Source organism: Sciurus carolinensis, chromosome 7 (genome assembly GCF_902686445.1).
Source record: "Sciurus carolinensis chromosome 7, mSciCar1.2, whole genome shotgun sequence".
Lineage (NCBI taxonomy): Eukaryota > Metazoa > Chordata > Mammalia > Rodentia > Sciuridae > Sciurus > Sciurus carolinensis.
The window spans coordinates 16,407,684-16,425,319 of record NC_062219.1 but is presented as its reverse complement, the minus strand read 5'-3'; the positions used below and the strand labels follow the sequence as shown (position 1 = coordinate 16,425,319).

The 17,636-nt window shown below is 45.6% G+C and overlaps 1 protein-coding gene and 1 long non-coding RNA gene across 2 annotated transcripts; one reads left to right on the top strand and one right to left on the bottom strand.

The window, feature by feature from the left end:
- Nucleotides 1-1,543: 1,543 nt before the first annotated feature.
- LOC124988775 (UL16-binding protein 1-like) lies at nucleotides 1,544-12,499 on the bottom strand. Its single transcript, XM_047558523.1, has 5 exons — nucleotides 12,392-12,499; nucleotides 4,830-5,093; nucleotides 4,332-4,607; nucleotides 3,621-3,745; nucleotides 1,544-2,388 (listed from the first exon to the last, which is right to left on the bottom strand). The coding sequence occupies exons 1-4, from the start codon at nucleotides 12,495-12,497 to the stop codon at nucleotides 3,624-3,626; spliced, it is 768 nt and encodes a 255-aa protein (XP_047414479.1). The 5' UTR covers nucleotides 12,498-12,499; the 3' UTR covers nucleotides 1,544-2,388; nucleotides 3,621-3,623.
- Nucleotides 12,500-12,664: 165 nt separating this feature from the next.
- LOC124988776 (uncharacterized) lies at nucleotides 12,665-17,077 on the top strand. Its single transcript, XR_007109487.1, has 3 exons — nucleotides 12,665-12,909; nucleotides 13,484-13,664; nucleotides 16,945-17,077. It is a non-coding gene; the product is annotated as an uncharacterized LOC124988776 (long non-coding RNA).
- Nucleotides 17,078-17,636: the final 559 nt, after the last annotated feature.

Sequence of the window (17,636 nt, the reverse complement as noted above, 5' to 3'; positions counted from 1 at the left end):
TGCAGAGGAGGTGTGCCGTGATGAGTAAGATCTTGGAACACTAATTCAATATTTATACTTTTAATGATTCTTTCAACTTTCCCCAGAATAGACTTAAGGCCTATCACCAGGGTCACTGCACACTAGGAAAAATGAAATAATCGGAACTCTTTCTGGCTTATGGTACTACCCTGCAATAAACCATCATATATCTAAATGCTATATGGAACATGTTTGGAAGCCCAGAAGTAAAGCTGGGTTTGTTGTGAAGTTTGAGGAGCACACTGTTAACCAACTGGTTATTATCAAATTACATATCAAAGGATTCAACCAACATGTATGATAACTCTGTTAGTCATTTTCCTATTCTCCACGTGCTACAGGTATGTTCAAGAAGTTTTCGATTTGGTGGTTGTAATAATGGCCCATTATGCTTTTCATCTGTGTTCTTGATTTTTTCAGATATGTTGAATCTTGTTGCAGTGTTATATGCTGTGAATTGATCACAACATTTCTCCGTATCTCAGAAGAACTGACTTGGGTAGAAATTCTTCATGTATTTTGGATATTAATTCTATTGTGGAATGAATAAAATGACTTTTTAAAGTAGAGAGTGTTCTTCTGTGCAACAGCAAAAACTTCTTTTTCTTCTTCTTCTTCTTCTTCTTTGAACTTAAAGATTTGTTTTATTTCTACTGGGGCAAGGAACAGGATAAATGGAACTATTTTCCAATTTGCTCTCCACTGTATCCACACAAAACCACATGCATACAACTTACTTCTAATTGAAGGTGAGGGGAGGTTGAGGAATAACACAAAAAAACTGTGTTGGGGTAAAACCGGAAAACATTTCATTCCTTAGGCACAAGAACATACTTTGAGACAACAAAATGTCTGAGATTGACATCCAGACTACCTGTTAGTTTAAGAGTGATTCCTAAATTCTACATATATAAACAATTTAGCAGAATCCCTGGTTTTACTGCTTTTATTTACTCTAAAATGGGAAGGAAGCATGAAATGACATTCAGTCTATGAAGATATATTGGTCAGGGTTCTCCAGGGAAACAACTAAGAGACTTATTGTAGAAATTGTCTTATGGGTATAGAGCCAAGAAATTCCAGTTTTTGTCTGCAGGCTGGACAAACAGGACAGCCAGGGGTATAATTCTGTTTGAACCAAAGACCTGGGACTGAGGGCTGATGTGTAAGTCCTGATCTGATTCATAGAACTGGAGAAACAGTGAGGCTTTGTCGTATCCCAGAACCAGGGAATATGGACATCTCAGATTACAAAGAGGAATTTTTCCTTCCAAATTTGACTTTTGGTTTTGTTAGGGTCCTGAAAGGATTGGATAATACCTGCTCACACTAGGGAGGGAGACTTCTTTGCTCATTGTACTGCCTTAAAACAAATCTTTACCAAAAACACCAGCATAGAAACACCCAGAAAGAATGTTGTACAAGCTATCAGGGTTTACCTTAGGCAGTGTGTTGATACATTAAATTAACCATCATAATGTGTAGAGAAAAAATTCCAAAATCATTAAGATTTTTTTAAAAACACAGATGTTTATTTAAATACAATAAAACATACAAAGAGTCGCTGATGTTAAAAATGTTGTCTGCCATGGTACTTAACAGACAATATTGCACCATATTGCAATGATAAATAATGATAACAAAAATTTATTCTTTTTAACGAGGAGGGGGGTAGGGGCCTGGGACATAAATAGCCCTTCAAAGAGTGACTCTATGCCTCCTCTCCTAAAGATTGCATCACATTTAAAAGCACCATAGTCAGCACATGAATCTTTGGGGGACATTCCAGATCCAAACTATACAAAGGGCAGCTCAAAGTGCAGAGAAGTATTTGACCAAGATGAAATATTGAATTTCTTGCTCTACCAGAGGCTAAGAGCACAATTCCATAGGTAGCAAAGGACATGACCTAACATCTTAACAAAAAGTGCAGAATTAGAATACCACAAAACAGAATAAAGAGCTGGAAGTTGAACTTGATGTTACATGATTTTCATGGGGATAATCAGATCCTGGGTGCCCAAGGCCAAAGGTTGCAAAGGAAAGGTGAGTGTCATTGCTACAATGGACAGGAGAGAGAAAGCAGCAGTCAGGATGGTCCAACACTTGTAGAAGTAGGGTATGGGCTCATGGTGTTCCCACAAGTGAACTACACTATCTCTTCCAAATCCTACCTAGACCTGAATAAGCAGAAGAGCTCCAGGCTGTGTGGGAAAGTCTGACTGACATCTTGGAGGCCTCTGGATTCGCTGTTCTATCTTCGTTTGCTCTACGGAGGAATAGCAGGTGGTAGACTGGCAGATGACCAACCAGGAGAGTCACTTAACTGAATCACATTTCCAGAAGTTTCTTGGGAGCATCTTCAACCTTCAGAAAAGAAACAGATGTTCCTTCAACTCTCTGAAGATATCCTGAGTCAGTTCTCCTGGGGGACCCCACTCCGGTCACTCCCCATCTCAGACCCATGCTCACCTTGGGTCATGTGTTTCCCTCCACCATCACCCAAGGGTCCTGCAGCCTCTACCAACCTCCTCCCTTCTTTCCCACAGTCCAGAATCAGCCCCAGGCCTGCCATTGGCCTTGCTGTCTCAGGACTGAAGCTGTAATGACAGGATCTGCTCCCTGACTGGGAGCCTGCTCCTCACCCCATAGGAGGGGCCGTAGGTCATGGTGGGTAGGAAGAGCCTTGTCCAAAGAGAGGGGCCTGGAACCTGGTTCCCAAGCTTTGGGTGGGATTACAGACACACATCTTTCTTCTCCTCTCTCAACCGCTCCTTACATGGGAGCAGCGTAGCTCTAAGAGTGACTGGCCCTGTCCTACTCCCTCGTTTTCTGTTAAGTCTGCTGCAGCATAAGACTCCTGCCGCTGCTCAGACCCTCCAGTCTCTGCAGAGACTCTGCTCAAGGCAGAGGCTGCTGAGCTGGCTTAGGATCTGGAGTCTGCAGGAGACTGGGTTCCAGGGCCACAGCAAAGGGCAAGGCCTGGAGTCCAAGAGTCCCCTGAGAGCTGGCATCCTCTGCCTTCACCCTGGACAGACTCTACTCTCAGTTTGCCCTACAACTGCTGGAAATGAGCCTCCTGTGGGAAAGCAGCCCTGAACTCCAGCCTTCCAAATTGGGGTGAGAAAGGCCTTCTGTACTCCCTATTCTGGGATTAGCCATAGGACACTCTCTTTTTGACTGTGGGCTTGGAGTCCCATCCTCTTTACACTGAATGGAGCTACCATGCTGCCATCATCCAGGAGTGGGTATTTTCCTTCCTGTGTTCCTGTTATCTCCACACCATGCACCGCTGGCCCCTCTCATATACGAATCTGTCTGAATCAGACCTGCATAAGCTAACACCCATTAGAAGCCACAGGCCATCTTAGTACGGTCCCTCCTCTTTCCCATGGGTCCTGAAAGGGAGGATTTCTTAGAATTCAGGGCTGAGCATGGCCAAACTATTGCTACCAGTGACAGGAGTTCTGATTCTCCTGTCTCTTCTTAGGATCAGAAGGACCAGTCAAGATGCAGACTGGGACCTTGGGAATTCAACTTCCTGTCCTTGTTCCTCACTCATCTGCCCCCTGCCTCTCTCCTGGTTCTGCCCACAGCACCTGTCAAGTGGAACTGCTGGATGCCCATTTGATGAAGCAGGTGAGGATCCATGGCAGGGTCAGAGGAATAAGAGTGCTGGCTGCGGACTTCTGAAAGGTTGTGTCTGTGGTGGTGCTTGAGGGTCCTGAGATAGAAACACCAGAGTGTTAGTCCTTGTTAGACCAAGTCACTTGGGCAGGCAAATAGTCCCTAGAGCACTGCTCCGTGGCAGCTGCTGTGTCGCCTGAGGACTGAAGGAGACTGGAGAAGGGCCAAGTCCTTAAGGAGCTCCTACAGGTATTGGAGAAGCCTGGATGACTGGTGCAGAATAGAAGGTGACCCAGGAGGATGGTGGTGGAGAAGGACTCAGGAGCTGACATGTGAAGTGACTTACAAGAATTCTGAAAAAGAGACCAGGCGAGATGAGAAAGAAAAGTGATTCTAAATAGAGGGAACAATAAGATGAAAAGTCCCGGAAAGACCAGGATGTTCACAGGATGAAGCCAGCAAGAACTCCACAGGAAATGCCAGACCAAAATTATGTGCACTGAGGCAGAAGTATGAGGAGGTGAGGAGGGAACAGATGGGAAGGGTATACCCTTGGCTGTTAATCTAGGCCTGACTCACGGTGGAGGGATCATGCACACACACAGACACACACGCAGGCACACACGCAAGTAGGAGCATCTCATATGAAGTCAGCCACCACCTCCTCCCCTCCTGCCAGTTACCTGTTGGCTCCAGCTCGGCCTTCCAGTGTTCCAAGAACTTCACAAGCCAGGCTCTACAGTCACCCTTAGAGGACCTGTGTAAGAACTCGGTCACCTCCCTGTCCTTTTCCCACTTTTCTTTCATCCAGTTGGATCCAGGATGAACCTCTGTCCACCTTCGGTTGTCTGAGTCAAAGCGCAGCCTCATCTGTCCATTGAAGCCAAACTGCCAGGACCCGCTGGTGGCTCCACTGGATTGAAGCTGACAAGACATCCTGCCCTCCAGGATGGGGAAATCTGCCCCAACAGAAAGAGATCAGCCTCCATTCTTAACAATCCCTTGTCCCCCCCCAGCACCCCCTTCCCTGGTCTCCTGATCTGGCTGTTCTGTGCTCCAAACCAGCCCGGTCAGGGGTTTTTGGAAGGACCAACATTCAATTTTTTTTCTTTAACATGCATATAACCATCACCCTAAACCCACAGCCGGCTCTCTCATGCCCTTGGACCATTCAGACTTACCCCTGGCTCTGGGATTTTCTGCTTTAATGTCAGCCAGTTTCTGTTTTAGCATTTGCCCCATATCTCTCAGTGCGGTGTTCTGCTCTTCCCAGGTGACTGTGGCATTCACCTTCCCTCCCAGGGCACTCAAGGATTTGACCTTGTCCATGCCACAGTCATAGGAGAGAAAGGTCTTCTGATCGACCTGGGCTCGAGCTGTACACCACTGCTGTCCAGGTGCAGGGTTAGGATTGACGGTGAAGTCATAGCAGAGAGAGTGAGTGCCTGTGGAGGAAAGGGAAGCAAGGGTTGGGGTGGTGAGAACAGGACCCTTTAGGCAGCCCCTCCACATCCCTCTGAAGGGCTGAGCTGTAAGAGTAAGTGTGATCTTCCCATGCTGTCTCCTCCACCTGATTATGGTGGGCATGCTCCCGTTGTGTGAGGAGGAGGGGGACACTACCTGGTGAACAACCTCATGTTCAGGACATGGTTCATTTCCCATCTGCCCATTGAACAATGCCTACATCCAGCAGCGCACGACCTCGCAAGGGCGGTGCCAGGCCTGCTGTGAGGGACAGGCCTGATGGCAGAGGATGTGGAGAAGCAGTGCACTGGACCTGGGGAGGGAGGGGCACAGTGTGCAGCTGGGTCATGGTGGGCGCAGTGAGGATGGGACCACAGCTGCATGCTGAGGGTGGATAGTTATGGCTCAGAGCCTCCAGCGTGACTGTTAGGAGACGCGCTAGTGTGCCAGTAGACTGCCTCCTTGTAGGGTGGAAAGTGATATCCTACCCTGAATGAAATGGAAAATCCAGTTTAAAGCAAGGTGGTAGAGGAAGGATTCAGAAGCATGTGTATCGAGGCTCAGAAAAGTGTCTTTGTGAGGTGGATTATTTATAAAAGCCAGAAAAATGCCCAGTCCACTGTGCTTTGTAAGAAAGCCTGGCAGACACTTGTTTATTAAGTGTATGAGAAAATGTCCGGTACCTAAACCCAGAACCAAAATTAGTTGAAAGGAAGGAATACTAAAATTAGTGTGGAGCATAAATAAATGAATTAGAGACTGAAAAAGAGCACAGAAGATGAGTGAAATAAAGAGTTGGTTCTTCAAAGAGATAACCTCAATTGACAAACCCTTTGTTAGACTAAGTAGGCCAATGAGAGAGAAGACTCAAATAAATTCAGAGAGGCATAGGGAGACATTGCAACGAGACCACAGAAATTCAAAGGGTCATTAGAAATTAGTAGGAACAAAGATATCCATGTTTACTATTATTAGCAAAAATTTGGCAACCTAGAAGAAATGGAGAAATTCCTGAACATTACACATATATATCTTACCAATGCTGAATCATGAAGAAATAAAAAAAGCTGAGCAGATCAATAAGAAGTAACAAGATTGAATCAGTAGTAATAGCCTCCCATCAAAGAAAATCCCAGGATCAGAGAACTGTATGCTGAGCTCTGTCAAACATTTAAAGAAGAACAGTTTTAGGTTCTCCTTAAGTTATTCCCCAAAAGAGAAGAGAAACAAATTCTTCTGAATACATGTGATAAGGCCAGCATTACCAGGAACCCCAAACCTGAGAATACACAGAGAAAGTAATCCACAGCTAATATTCTTGATGAACAAGGATGCAAAAATCCTGAACAAAGTATTAGCAGACTGAATCCAAGTGCCCACTAAAAATACTCATCATGATCAAGTGGAACCCATCTCAGGGATGCAAGAATGGTTCAACACTAGCTAATCAATAAATGAAACACCCCACATTAATAGAATGAAGATGTAGAAAAGGCATTTGATAAAATCCATATCTTTTCATGATGAAAATGTCAAACCAACTAGGTACAGAAGGAGCATATCTCAATATAATAAAGGACATACAAAATAAGCCATCAGCTAGCATCATATCAAGTGGGTAAACAATGAATGTTTCCTTGCTCAGATCTAAAACAAGAGAAGGATGACCACTTCTTACCACCTTTGAACAACAGAATTCTGGCAGTGCTAGCTAAAGCAGTCAGGCAAGAGAAAAAATAAAGAGTATCCAAACTGGAAAAAACAAAGGAAGAAAATTCTCACTGTTCACACATGAGCTGACCTTACATATAGAGAACTCCAAAGCCTCTACTGAAGAATATTACTGGTAATAGATGAATTTAGCAGAGTTGCAGAATACAAAAAATAAAATTATTAGAGTTGTTAAATACCAATAACAAATCATCTGAAATAGAAATCAAGGGAACAGTACTATTTACAATAACTGCAAAATATACAATATAATACCTTGGAATGAATTTAAACCCAGAGGTAAAAGAACTCTACAATGAGAACTATAAAGCACTGAAGAAAGAAATTGAAAACCACACACACACACAAATAGAAAGATAAACATGTTTATCGTTTGGAAGAATCAATGTTGTTCAAGTATCTATTCTACCCAAAAAGAATGGCAGATTCACTGAAATCCCTATCAAAACATCAAGGGCATTTTTTACAGAACTAGAAAAGACAACCCTAAAATTGCTATGGCACAACAAAATTCCTGAAGACTCAAAGCCATCTCTCATGGAAAGAACAAAGCAAGAGGAGTTACTTTACCTGACTTCAAAATACACAACAAAGCTGGAGGAATCACAACAGCATGGTGCTGGCTTAAAAACAGAAGCATGGACCAGTGGAACAGAAGAGAGAGCACAGAATCAGACCCTCACACCTACAGCAACCTAGTTTTGAAGAAAAGAAGGGAGGGCATGCACAGGACAAAGAATGAAACTAGACCCCTGCGGCTCTTCACTTACAAAAATCAAGTCAAAGTGGATTAAATTGTCTGGGTGTAGTTCAAGGGTAAAATGCTTGCTTTCCATGCAGGAGATCCTGGGTCAGCCCCAGGATGGGAAAAAACAAACACACAAAAAAGTTGGAGACTTAAATGTAAGACCTGAAACTATGAAGTTACTACAAGAAAACATAGTGAAAATGTTTCAAGACATTGAAATGGGAAAAGATTTTTGGAGAAGTTCCTAAAAGAACAGAAAACAAAAGCACAACCAGACATAGGATGACATGGAAATAAAAAATTGTCTGCACAACAAAGGCAACAATATTGAGAGTGGAGAGACAACCTATGGAATGTCAGAAAACATTTGCATGCTGTGCATCAGATAAGAGGTTAATATCCAGAATAAATAAGCAACTCAAAGAACTTAATACCTAGAAAACAAGTAGGCTGATAAAAAATGAGAAAAATATGAAAAGACAGTTCTCAAAAGAGACAAGCAAATGTCCAATATGTATGCAAAAATAGTGTCACCAATCATCTTTGAAATGCAAATCACAACCACAATAAGATATCATCTCACTACAGTAAGAGTGTTTGCTAAGAAAAAAGAAAAAGAAAGTAAGTGCTGGCAAGAGAATCCTTGTATATTGTTATTGGGAAAGTCAATTCAGAGTGAGGAGATTTAGAAGGGTTTAGGCAGCCAGGGCAAGATGGCGAGTGAGGAGGTCCCTAACGTTAGTGCATGTTACAAACAATTAGAGTGACATTGTCAACAGGAACACAGTGAAAGTGATGAGAATTGAATGTAGGGCTAGGATATTGCTCAGTGGTGGGACAGGTGTGATGCAGCCACATCAATGATTATAGTAGCTCAATTCACAAAGCTAAACTATGGAACCAACCTAGGTGCTCTTCAACAGATGAATGGATAAAGAAACTGTGGTACACACACACACACACACACACACACACACACACACATATATATATACATATATATAATATTACTCAGCCTTAAAGAAGAATGAAATCATGGCACTTGCCAGTAAATGGATGGAATTGGAGAATATTATGCTAAGCGAAATAAGCGAATCCCAAAGAACCAAAGGTCACATGTTTTCTCTGATATGTGGATTCTACTTCCATAAGGGGGCAGGAGAGAATAGCGCTATTTTGGACTAGAGAGAGGGGAGTAAAGGAATGGGAGGGGACATGGGGGTAGGAATGATAGAACGAATTGGACATTATTACCCAGTATGCATATATGATAATATGACCTGTTAAATCTCCATCACCTACAATTAGACAAATGAGAAGTTATACTCCATTTATGTATGGTGTGTCAGAATGCATGCTACTGTCATGTAGAACACTGGTTATTCTCCCAAGGTAGATCAGTGGAGAAGGAGATGGGGCAGGCAGGATGGACAGGAAAGGGAGGAAATGCAGAATGGAGTTAACAAATCACATTCTGTTCATATATAAACATACCACAGGAAACTTCCCCTTCATGTGTGTGTGGAAAGCATTAATCAAGGATGGATAAATGGATGAGTGAGGGGAGGTTCAGTGGAGGGGGAATGGGGTGGGGAGTGGGGGAGAACGGGGCCTAAAATGGAGTGGGTCAGATCCCATGCATGTGTGATTGTGTGGGGATGAATCCAGCTACCTTCTATAACTATAATGCTCTAATGCCAATAAAAAAGAAAGGATTTTGAAATTAGCAGAGATATAAGTTTAACCCACTTTAAACATTGTACAATGTACACATGTACCAAAACTACACATGGCACCACTTAATATGCATAATTTTTATGTTTTGAAGTATCAGTTAATAATGTAAAATAAAGTCTGCTCACAAGGGCACCAGCATTGTCTAGAAGGTCACTGGTGATGATTGCTAAAGGCTGGGGTCTATGGTGGAAGTTAGGGTTTCAGAACCAGGTCCCAGAAGTAAAGGGAAGAAAACTACTGATACCATAGACCCCAAATGGAGGCGATGAACTGGCAGAGGAAAAGCGTGTGCAGCGATGCATACAGTTAAAAAGGAGGAAGCCTGCCAGGGGTCTGATCCTCAGGAGCTAAGCCTGGGGCTGAGAGATCACAGGGAACCTCATGGCAAAGCCCCTGGGCAGGCAATCCAGATTCTGCCTGATATCAAGAAGTAAAGCAAAGCCCAAGGATGGATGATCAGGAGGCTGAAAGCTGACGCCCACCAAAAGTCTGGCTGTTTGCTCAGTTTCCAGACCTCAGCCCTGTCTCAGTCTGAACACATTCCTAGGAGGAGAGGCCAGGTTCCTATCAGGAGGGAACCCAGCCTGCCCCACAGGACCATCTGCCCATTCACTTGGGTCTCTGTGCGTGGAGAAGCAGAAAACAGGCATTCATTCATCCTGGAGACAGTGTGAGCTGACCTCATGTCCAAGCATCTGAAGCAACACCATGTCCCCTGGTACTGACAAGGTACATGTGGGGCTAGGAATGCATGGACGTATCCTAGGTCCTGCTCATAGGGGTCATTTCAAATTCCCTGAATTTGTAATAGAAATGAACAATCAAGGACTTGGTGAGTCCCTTGTGGAGTCAGTGCTACCTTAGTAGGGAAGGCCAAGGGCAGTCTGCTGACAGTCTTCCCCATTCCCCAGACACTATGTTTAAAGTACTATCTCATCCTGGAGAACGCATGGAGATTTGTGCCAGTCTAAAACCTTGAAGGATGCACATGGGCCAACTCTAACTTCTCCTGTGTTCTTCCCAGGCTAGATCCTGAAATTTTCTGTGAAGGGTTTGCTATTATATATTTTAGGCCTTGCAGTCTTTGTTACAACCACTCAACCCTGCTCTTGTGTCTCAGAAGCAGCCACACTAAACTACATTCCTAGCAATTGTGTATATGTTTTCCCCTCATCAGCAATGATCGGTATTTGTTGTCTTGATGACTGTCATTCTAACTGGGGTGAGATGAAATGGCAATGTAGTTTTGGTTTGCATTTTCATAATTACTATGGTTGTTGAACATTTTTAAAATATTTGTTGGCCATTTGTGTTCTTTCTTTTGAGAAATGTCTCTTTAGTCCTTCTGCCCATTTGTTGATTGCATTGTGTTTTCTGTTTTTTGGCGATGACTTTTTCAAGTTCTTTATATATTCTGGATATTAATCCCTTGTCAGAGTAACAGCTGGCAAAGAATTTTAATTTATTCGTGGTTTTATTTTTTGAGCTTTGCAGGTGTTGTTAAGGAAGCCAGTGCATGCACCGAGATGTTGGAGTGTTGACCCTCTGTTTTCTTCTAGCAGTTGCAAGGTTTTTGGTCGAATTCCAAAGTCTTTGTTTCATTTTGATTTGACTTTTGTGCAGGGTGTCAGGGATCTAGTTTTATTCTCCTACATATGAATATCTGGTTTTCCAGCACCATTTGTTAAAAAGGTTATCTTTTCTCTAACATATATGTTTGGCACCTTTGTCAAGGATCAGATGACTGTATCTATGTGGATTTTTCTCTGTGTTTTCTATTTTGTTCTTTTGGTCTTCATATGTGCCCCCCAATACCATGGAGTTTTTCCCCCGCTTCTATATAGATCTGTATTATAATTGGAGATCAATTATACTACATGTGCCTCCAGCATACCTCTTCTTACTCAGGACTGCTTTGGTTATTCTTGTTCTTTAATTCTTCCAGATAAATTTTACAACTGTTTTTCCCCCCTGTAGTTTCGTGAAGATGTCACTCATATTTCAATGGGGATTGCATCAAATCTGTGACACTTTTGATAAAATGGTCATTTTAACAATTTTAATTCCACCGATTCACCTTCTAAGGTCTTCCTTGAATGCAGGGTCTGTTGCATGCAGCCCTACTACCGAGTTACATCCCTGGTCCTATTGTGTATGATTATAATGCACCAATTAATAAAGAAGAAAAAATATTTTAAAGAAAAATTTTTTTAACTTGTCTCTTTTTATCAGAAATACAGATATATTTCAGATGTACTTTATAACAACGGAATAATTCTCTCTTATAAGGATTTCCTATACTTTATTTTTCTAGTGATTGAAATAGGGATATTTCAAATATAAGAAAATTGTTTTGACGAATTTTAATTTCATTCCTTATTTTTATTGGTGTATTATAGGTGTCCTTAAAGGTGGCGTTTGTTTTTACAAATTCATACACGCACGCTGTAGCGACAGAATTTGGGCACTATAATTCCCCAGAACTTCCTCTTTCCTCTTCTCCCTCCCCCTGGTCTCTTTATTGATCTCCCTTCGAATTTCATGAGACATCTCCATCCACCTTTCTTTTCCTTTAAAAGAAAATTCTAAAAAGTAGGTATCACAGGAACTAGGAAGCGACTGGACCTGCCACTGTGACTCAGGACAGCCTGTGACAGAGGATCTGTCCGAGGCTGAGGAGCCACGTGGAGTTCATGGCCATTCCTAACTGGAAACGCACAAGGCAGCCTGGTGTCCAGAAGCAAATGCCGCCGCAGCGCGGACACGCACACCCTTCCCCAGTGGCTCTTCCAAGCTCAGGGGTCCGGGGAGAGAGAGGCTCTGTCGCCCCCTCTGAGGACGGAGGGGACTGGGGACCGTCAGCAAGCCATCTCGTTCTCCTGCCATCTCGCTCCCTCCCATCCTCCTGCCCTCACTTTTCCTCTCTTTCCGACTCCCTGAGCTCCCTCGGAGGTGCAGGGTCCTGAACCTGCCGCTGGGGTGTGGACCGAGGGAGCCGCAGGGAAAGTCTGGGGACTGAGGAGAGGACAGAGGTGTCCCCGTAAGTTCCATCCCGCAACTCACCGAAAGTTCCATCCCGCGACAAACCGGCCGGCGCCGCGCAAAGAAAGAGAGGCGGGAGCTGAGCCAGGACCGCGAGAACCAGCGCAGCGCCCACCGCAGAAGCCATGGCCAAGGGACTCGCGCGCACTGGGGCCCGCGCAGCTGGTCGATCCTTATAGCGGGATCCCCAGGCCGCGCCCTCCCTCCTGCTGATTGGTCCACTGTACTCTTGCGTCACGCCTGTCTGAGTCGCCCCGCCCCTCGGGTCTCCCCAACCAGCGCTCCACCCACCCGCTGGTTTTCCCCTCGGGTGTTGGGCCCGCGGTGTCTTCCAGAGACCTGGGCCGAATCGCCGCCTCTGCAGGTCCTGGCCGGGTACAAAGTCCTGGGACAGCGCGGGGCGGTGCCTCCTCGCCACCGCCTTCTGCCCTCCCCCCGCACTCTCCCCGCCACCCCGGCTCTTACCGCAGAAGAGGAACCCAACGTAGAGGATACAGTGGGCACCTCCAGCCTTGGAAGCTGGCGACCTAAGTCCGAGGGTAAGAAAAATCTCCTTTTTACCATCAGCAGCCTCCTCACTGACTGGTCCCCAAGACGGGCCGCATCCGCTGCCTGCTCCACGTTACTGAACTTCTTAATCCTCCCGGTGTTCGTCTTCCTCACCTCATCCTCGTTCCTTCCTTTCTGCCGAAGTCTTGGGCCTGGGTGTTCAACCATCTGCAGCCCCACCTGCAGACTCCTCCGTTTCATTCTGAAAGGACCAAAGAAGTTCGGGCCCCCAATAAAATCTCGGCTAAAATTAACGTGCTTGAAGCCAGTTGTTAGCTAGGCTGTCATCCAGGATAGTTTTTGTTCTGTGCCCCTGGAGTCTGAAACCTTCAGCAAAAACTCCGAAAGCAAAAACAAAAGCACCTTCTCTTTTTGGAAAATTTCAGGCAGTCAGGCAGGAAATGTCCAGCTCTGCTGCCCCCTTGAGGCTTGCCAAGAAAGCGTTTTTTCTTTTCAGGTACTGAGGATTGAAGCCTCAGGCATTCTGCCACTGACCTACATTCCCTGCTCATTTAAATTTTTTTTTTTTTTTTTTTTTTTTTTTTTTTTTTAATTTTGAGACAGGATGTCGCTAAATCGTCCAGGCGAGCCCGGAAGTCGTGGTCCTCCTGCTTCAACCTCAGGGAAGTTGGGATCGCTGGCATGTGCCGCAGAGCCTGGCTGTGATTAACGTCTGAAAGTTTCCTTTGCTCGCTTTCATTGTCATCTGCAGAGCCAATCATTTGAACATCCATCCAACCACCAGGTAAGCACCATACCTGGTCACCATACCTGCAAATATACATCTCAGGTCAGTGTGTGGATGAGTGAAATGGTCACGTGAATTTGAGAAGACTCTGGCTTCCTGATGAGTGGCTCCTGCTCTGCCCCCTCTTACACTGCCATTCAGAGGTTCAGACACAGGAACTGCACACAGGGCCCTATGTCATGGCCTGGGCCGCAGGCCTGTGGGCGTCAGAGAAGGGGGAGCTAATTCCTAATTAGGAAAGCCCTGCTGAGTCATCCACTTGTCTAAGTGCAGGGCAGTTGCATAGTCTCTTCATTCACCTCTTTCATCCCACATGACAGAGTGAAAATTGATACAGGAAAATGCTTAAAAAAGGAAGTGCAGCACTCCTCAGTCAAAATGTCATGCCCTCTATTTCTAAGTACGGTCTACAACTCATACTCTTTCAGTCAACTCTGGAGTGATTCCATCCCCACTTGGGATCTGGTTTGAGTCTGGCTGCCAGGAGCCTCCGCCAAGCAAGGGCAGGAGTGCCCGGATGTGCTCCCCATCTCCTCTCCTGGCCATCCTTCCTAGGTCTCTACTGCAGCCCTCTGTTCCTTCTGTTCTCCAGGTTACTGCCTGGTTCACCCAGACTGGTGAGTTACGGGTGCCAAGCCCTTCCCAGCTGCCTCCCCTAGAGATGACTCAAGCTCCTGTGCCCAGCCCTGTGCATGGGAGTGCCCTGGTACTGACAGAGCACCTGGAGCCACCAAGCCCTGTTCCTCCCAAGTCTGTGTACTGCCCAGCCTTGTGTTTCTGTTGTCCTGTGGCCCACCTTCCACATGGCCCTGTTGGGTAGAGATGTTGGTGAATCAGGCCAGAGTCTTCTCTGCTCTTCGTACCTAAGGAATTGGGTTTGCAGGTGTCCTGTGCCCCTGTCCTGAAGCAGCAGCAGGCTCTGCACTTGGTTCAGCAGCCCTCCACTTTCTACAGCCTGAGGACCATGACATTTATGGTCAGTCGGTACCTATCCTCCCCGCCGACGGCTGTGCAGGGTAGCATGTCTTGTCCATGCGACCATTTAATGGGGAGAAGGCTCAGTGGATGGGGTCAGAGTGGGATTCAGGTCCTCTCCCCAGTCCTCATCCCAGGTTGGTCTCCTCAGCAGCCAGAAGCCACTGGCCCTTACTTACTCTCAATTCTGCCCATGACCTGCTGGCCTCATGCTGACCAGGACAGGGCTGCAACTAGGGGACACTCTGAGGATGACTGCAGTGACCCTAGGGGTGAACTGAGGGGAGGTGTGGAGACAGCTGTGGATTCAGGTATTGTTTTGTCCCTGATGGTTTGTGGGAAAGGGACCCCCAAACACAGGAAGAGCCCTCCCTTAGCCGCTGCTTCCCATGGAAATACAATGTATCACATAATCATAGAGCCACAGTTTCCGGTAGGTCCTTTGTAAATTATTTTAAACGAAAGTTATAAGGGGATTTGCATATTCAAAGACCTCATTCCTTGAAATATGTAAACAGTGATCACAACGTGAGGTACTCTTACTGTGAACTCAGGCTTAGAGAACTCAGGAGAGAAGGATGTCTTCATCCTGGGAGGGCGAGGAAGAGATCGTGTCCACCTAGCAGGCTGACTGGCTCTTGGCCAGGGGGAAGCAGGTCCTCCAGGCAGAGGAATGTGCCCGGTAGAAAGCCTGGCGGCAGGACAGTGAGGACTAGTGGGTGGACTAGGAGGCTCAGCCGTGGGGTGTTGGAGAGGAAGAGATGGTGGAGTGAGGAGGTCTGGGACTTGCTAGGGCAGCTGTGAGCTATGGGAGGAAATCTGGGGGGAACCAGCTGTCTGGGCCTCGGTGCAGGCAGGTCCCCGCAGTGCATGCCTGACCCACTCGTACCAACACGCACGCTCAGAGAGAAGCGGGCTGAGGTCACCTCAGGTAGCTGCCAACTCCTGTTCTGTCCGTTGGTCCCCTGTCAGCTCTGTATTTTCTCTGCAGGGACAAGGAGCTTTTCCTAGTTTGCTTTTGCCCTGTGATCCTCAGTTGAGACCTTCCAGAAACACTGCCCATCCTCCTGGGCTCTCCCATTTCCCTTCTATTCCTGAAGCGTGGTCTGGGTTGGGGGCAGGTGGTGTCCAGTCCAGGAGGAGGGAGCCATTCCCCATGAGTGCTGAGCGTATCATGGCATCCTCTTCTCGGCCTGTGAGCCCGAAGAACTTCCTCCCCTCATCTGAAGTGACCACCTTCTCTTCTTGACATGCCCTTGTTGCCAACAGGCTTCCAAGTCTTCCAGTCCCCACCTGATGGTGTTTACCTGTCCTCTCATGGTTTCCATCCCCTGTGCCAACCGGTGAGAACAGGCGTGGGCAGCTAAGTGGACTCGCTGCTTTGACGTGAACCAAACGCTGCTCATGCCTCTGTCACCTGAGCACAGTCCTCCTCATGCAGCGTCCACCTTCCTTTGTCTTGCTTTTTAGCTTTTATGAATCTGAGGATCAACAGTTCCAACCATTGTGCTTGTTGGTTTGATTCTACTGTTTAACCACAGAATTATATAAGATGCAGGGCTGGAGGCGTGGACCGTGCCAGTGGCACATGAACAACCATTAGAGACTTAACTCTTTTTGGGGAAGTGCTAGGGATTGAGCCCAGAGCCTCCAGAATGCCAGGCAAGCAATCTGCCATTGAGCTACAGCCCCAGCCCAAGGACCTTAATGCTTAAACAAAGAGGTGCTGCTGAGCCTTATTTTATGTATGTATGTATGTGTGTATTTATTGGTACCAGGGATTGAACTCAGGGGCACTGAGTCACATCCCAGTCCCTTTTTATATTTTAATTAGAAACAGTGTCTTGCTGAGGTTTTAGAGCCTTGCTAAGTTGTGGAGGCAAGCTTTGAACTTGCAACCCTCCTGACTCAGCCTCTCAAGCTCCTGTGATTACAGGTATGCACCTTGCCCAGCACTGCTGAGCCATATGAATCAGCAGCCAGTGGGCGTGAGGAAGGACAGTTCCTTAAGTGGGAGTGGAATGTGCCAAACCTCTGTGATTTCAAAATCAACAAGTATGACTTTAAGAAACTGGTTCTAATTGCTGTCCTTTATTTTAATGTGCAGAGTCTTCTTGCCACTCCAATTTGGGCAATTTTTTAAAATTGTGATAAAAATAGAACAAAATTTACCATTACAACTATTTTGAGTGTACAATAAATGTGTTCGGTCTCTGACATTTTGGCATTCACTCCTGTGGTCAAACCTTGCCTGTCTTGACTGATACACTACTTTTAAAATTGTTCATTTTTTTCTTTTCAGGTTAAGGGTATCTTGCAAACACAATGCACATTGTGAGAGTTTTTAAACATTCAACCTGAGCATTTCAGGTCTTTCATTGCTGAGGTGAGTAATTTATACGAGTTTCATTTGGACTTTTTCTTAAATATCTGGACTTTTCCCGGTCACCATATTTTCTATTTATTGTGTATTATGGGGATTTCCTCCCTCTCCGTTACTGTGTTGAATTTTCTTCTGCTGGTTCATGAGTTATGCATTCTGTGTTTCTTGCCATGCTCATTGCCCTTCACCTGTGTCCAGTACTAAGGTTTATTTGCATTTACCCTGAGTTTTGCTTTGCCCCTAATAACAAGTATGTGGCACAGTTCCACATCCCTTTTGTGGGCCCCCTGCTGCCCTATTGCTCTGAGGCTGCTCTGAAGGATGTCTGGGTCATCCGTCAGCATCCTTCTGATCCGTTTTCAGTTCTGCCTGCCTCCCCTTGTTGCTCCCCACTCAGGGTCTTTAACACCTCACTTGGCTCCTCCCCTTCCTTGGTTCTCTTGTCTTCTTCTTTTTTTTCTCTTAAAATTGGAGTGTTTTCTGCAAAAAAGTACTTTCAACATAGGCCTTTTAAACAATGTATTGGTGCATTATAATAGTGGGATTCATGATGCCATATTTGTATATGCACATAAATTTTATTTGGTCAAATTTCTTCCCCAGCCCCTTCT

Bases quoted from the DNA above. Each gene is read 5' to 3' on its own strand.
- LOC124988775 (XM_047558523.1), bottom strand. From the start codon at position 12,497: ATGGCTTCTGCGGTGGGCGCTGCGCTGGTTCTCGCGGTCCTGGCTCAG. The intron at 5,094-12,391 runs GTGAGTTGCGGG...TTTCCTCCACAG, and splicing joins GTCGCGGGATGGAACTTTCG to GCACTCACTCTCTCTGCTAT. The intron at 4,608-4,829 runs GTAAGTCTGAAT...CTGTTGGGGCAG, and splicing joins AGAAAATCCCAGAGCCAGGG to ATTTCCCCATCCTGGAGGGC.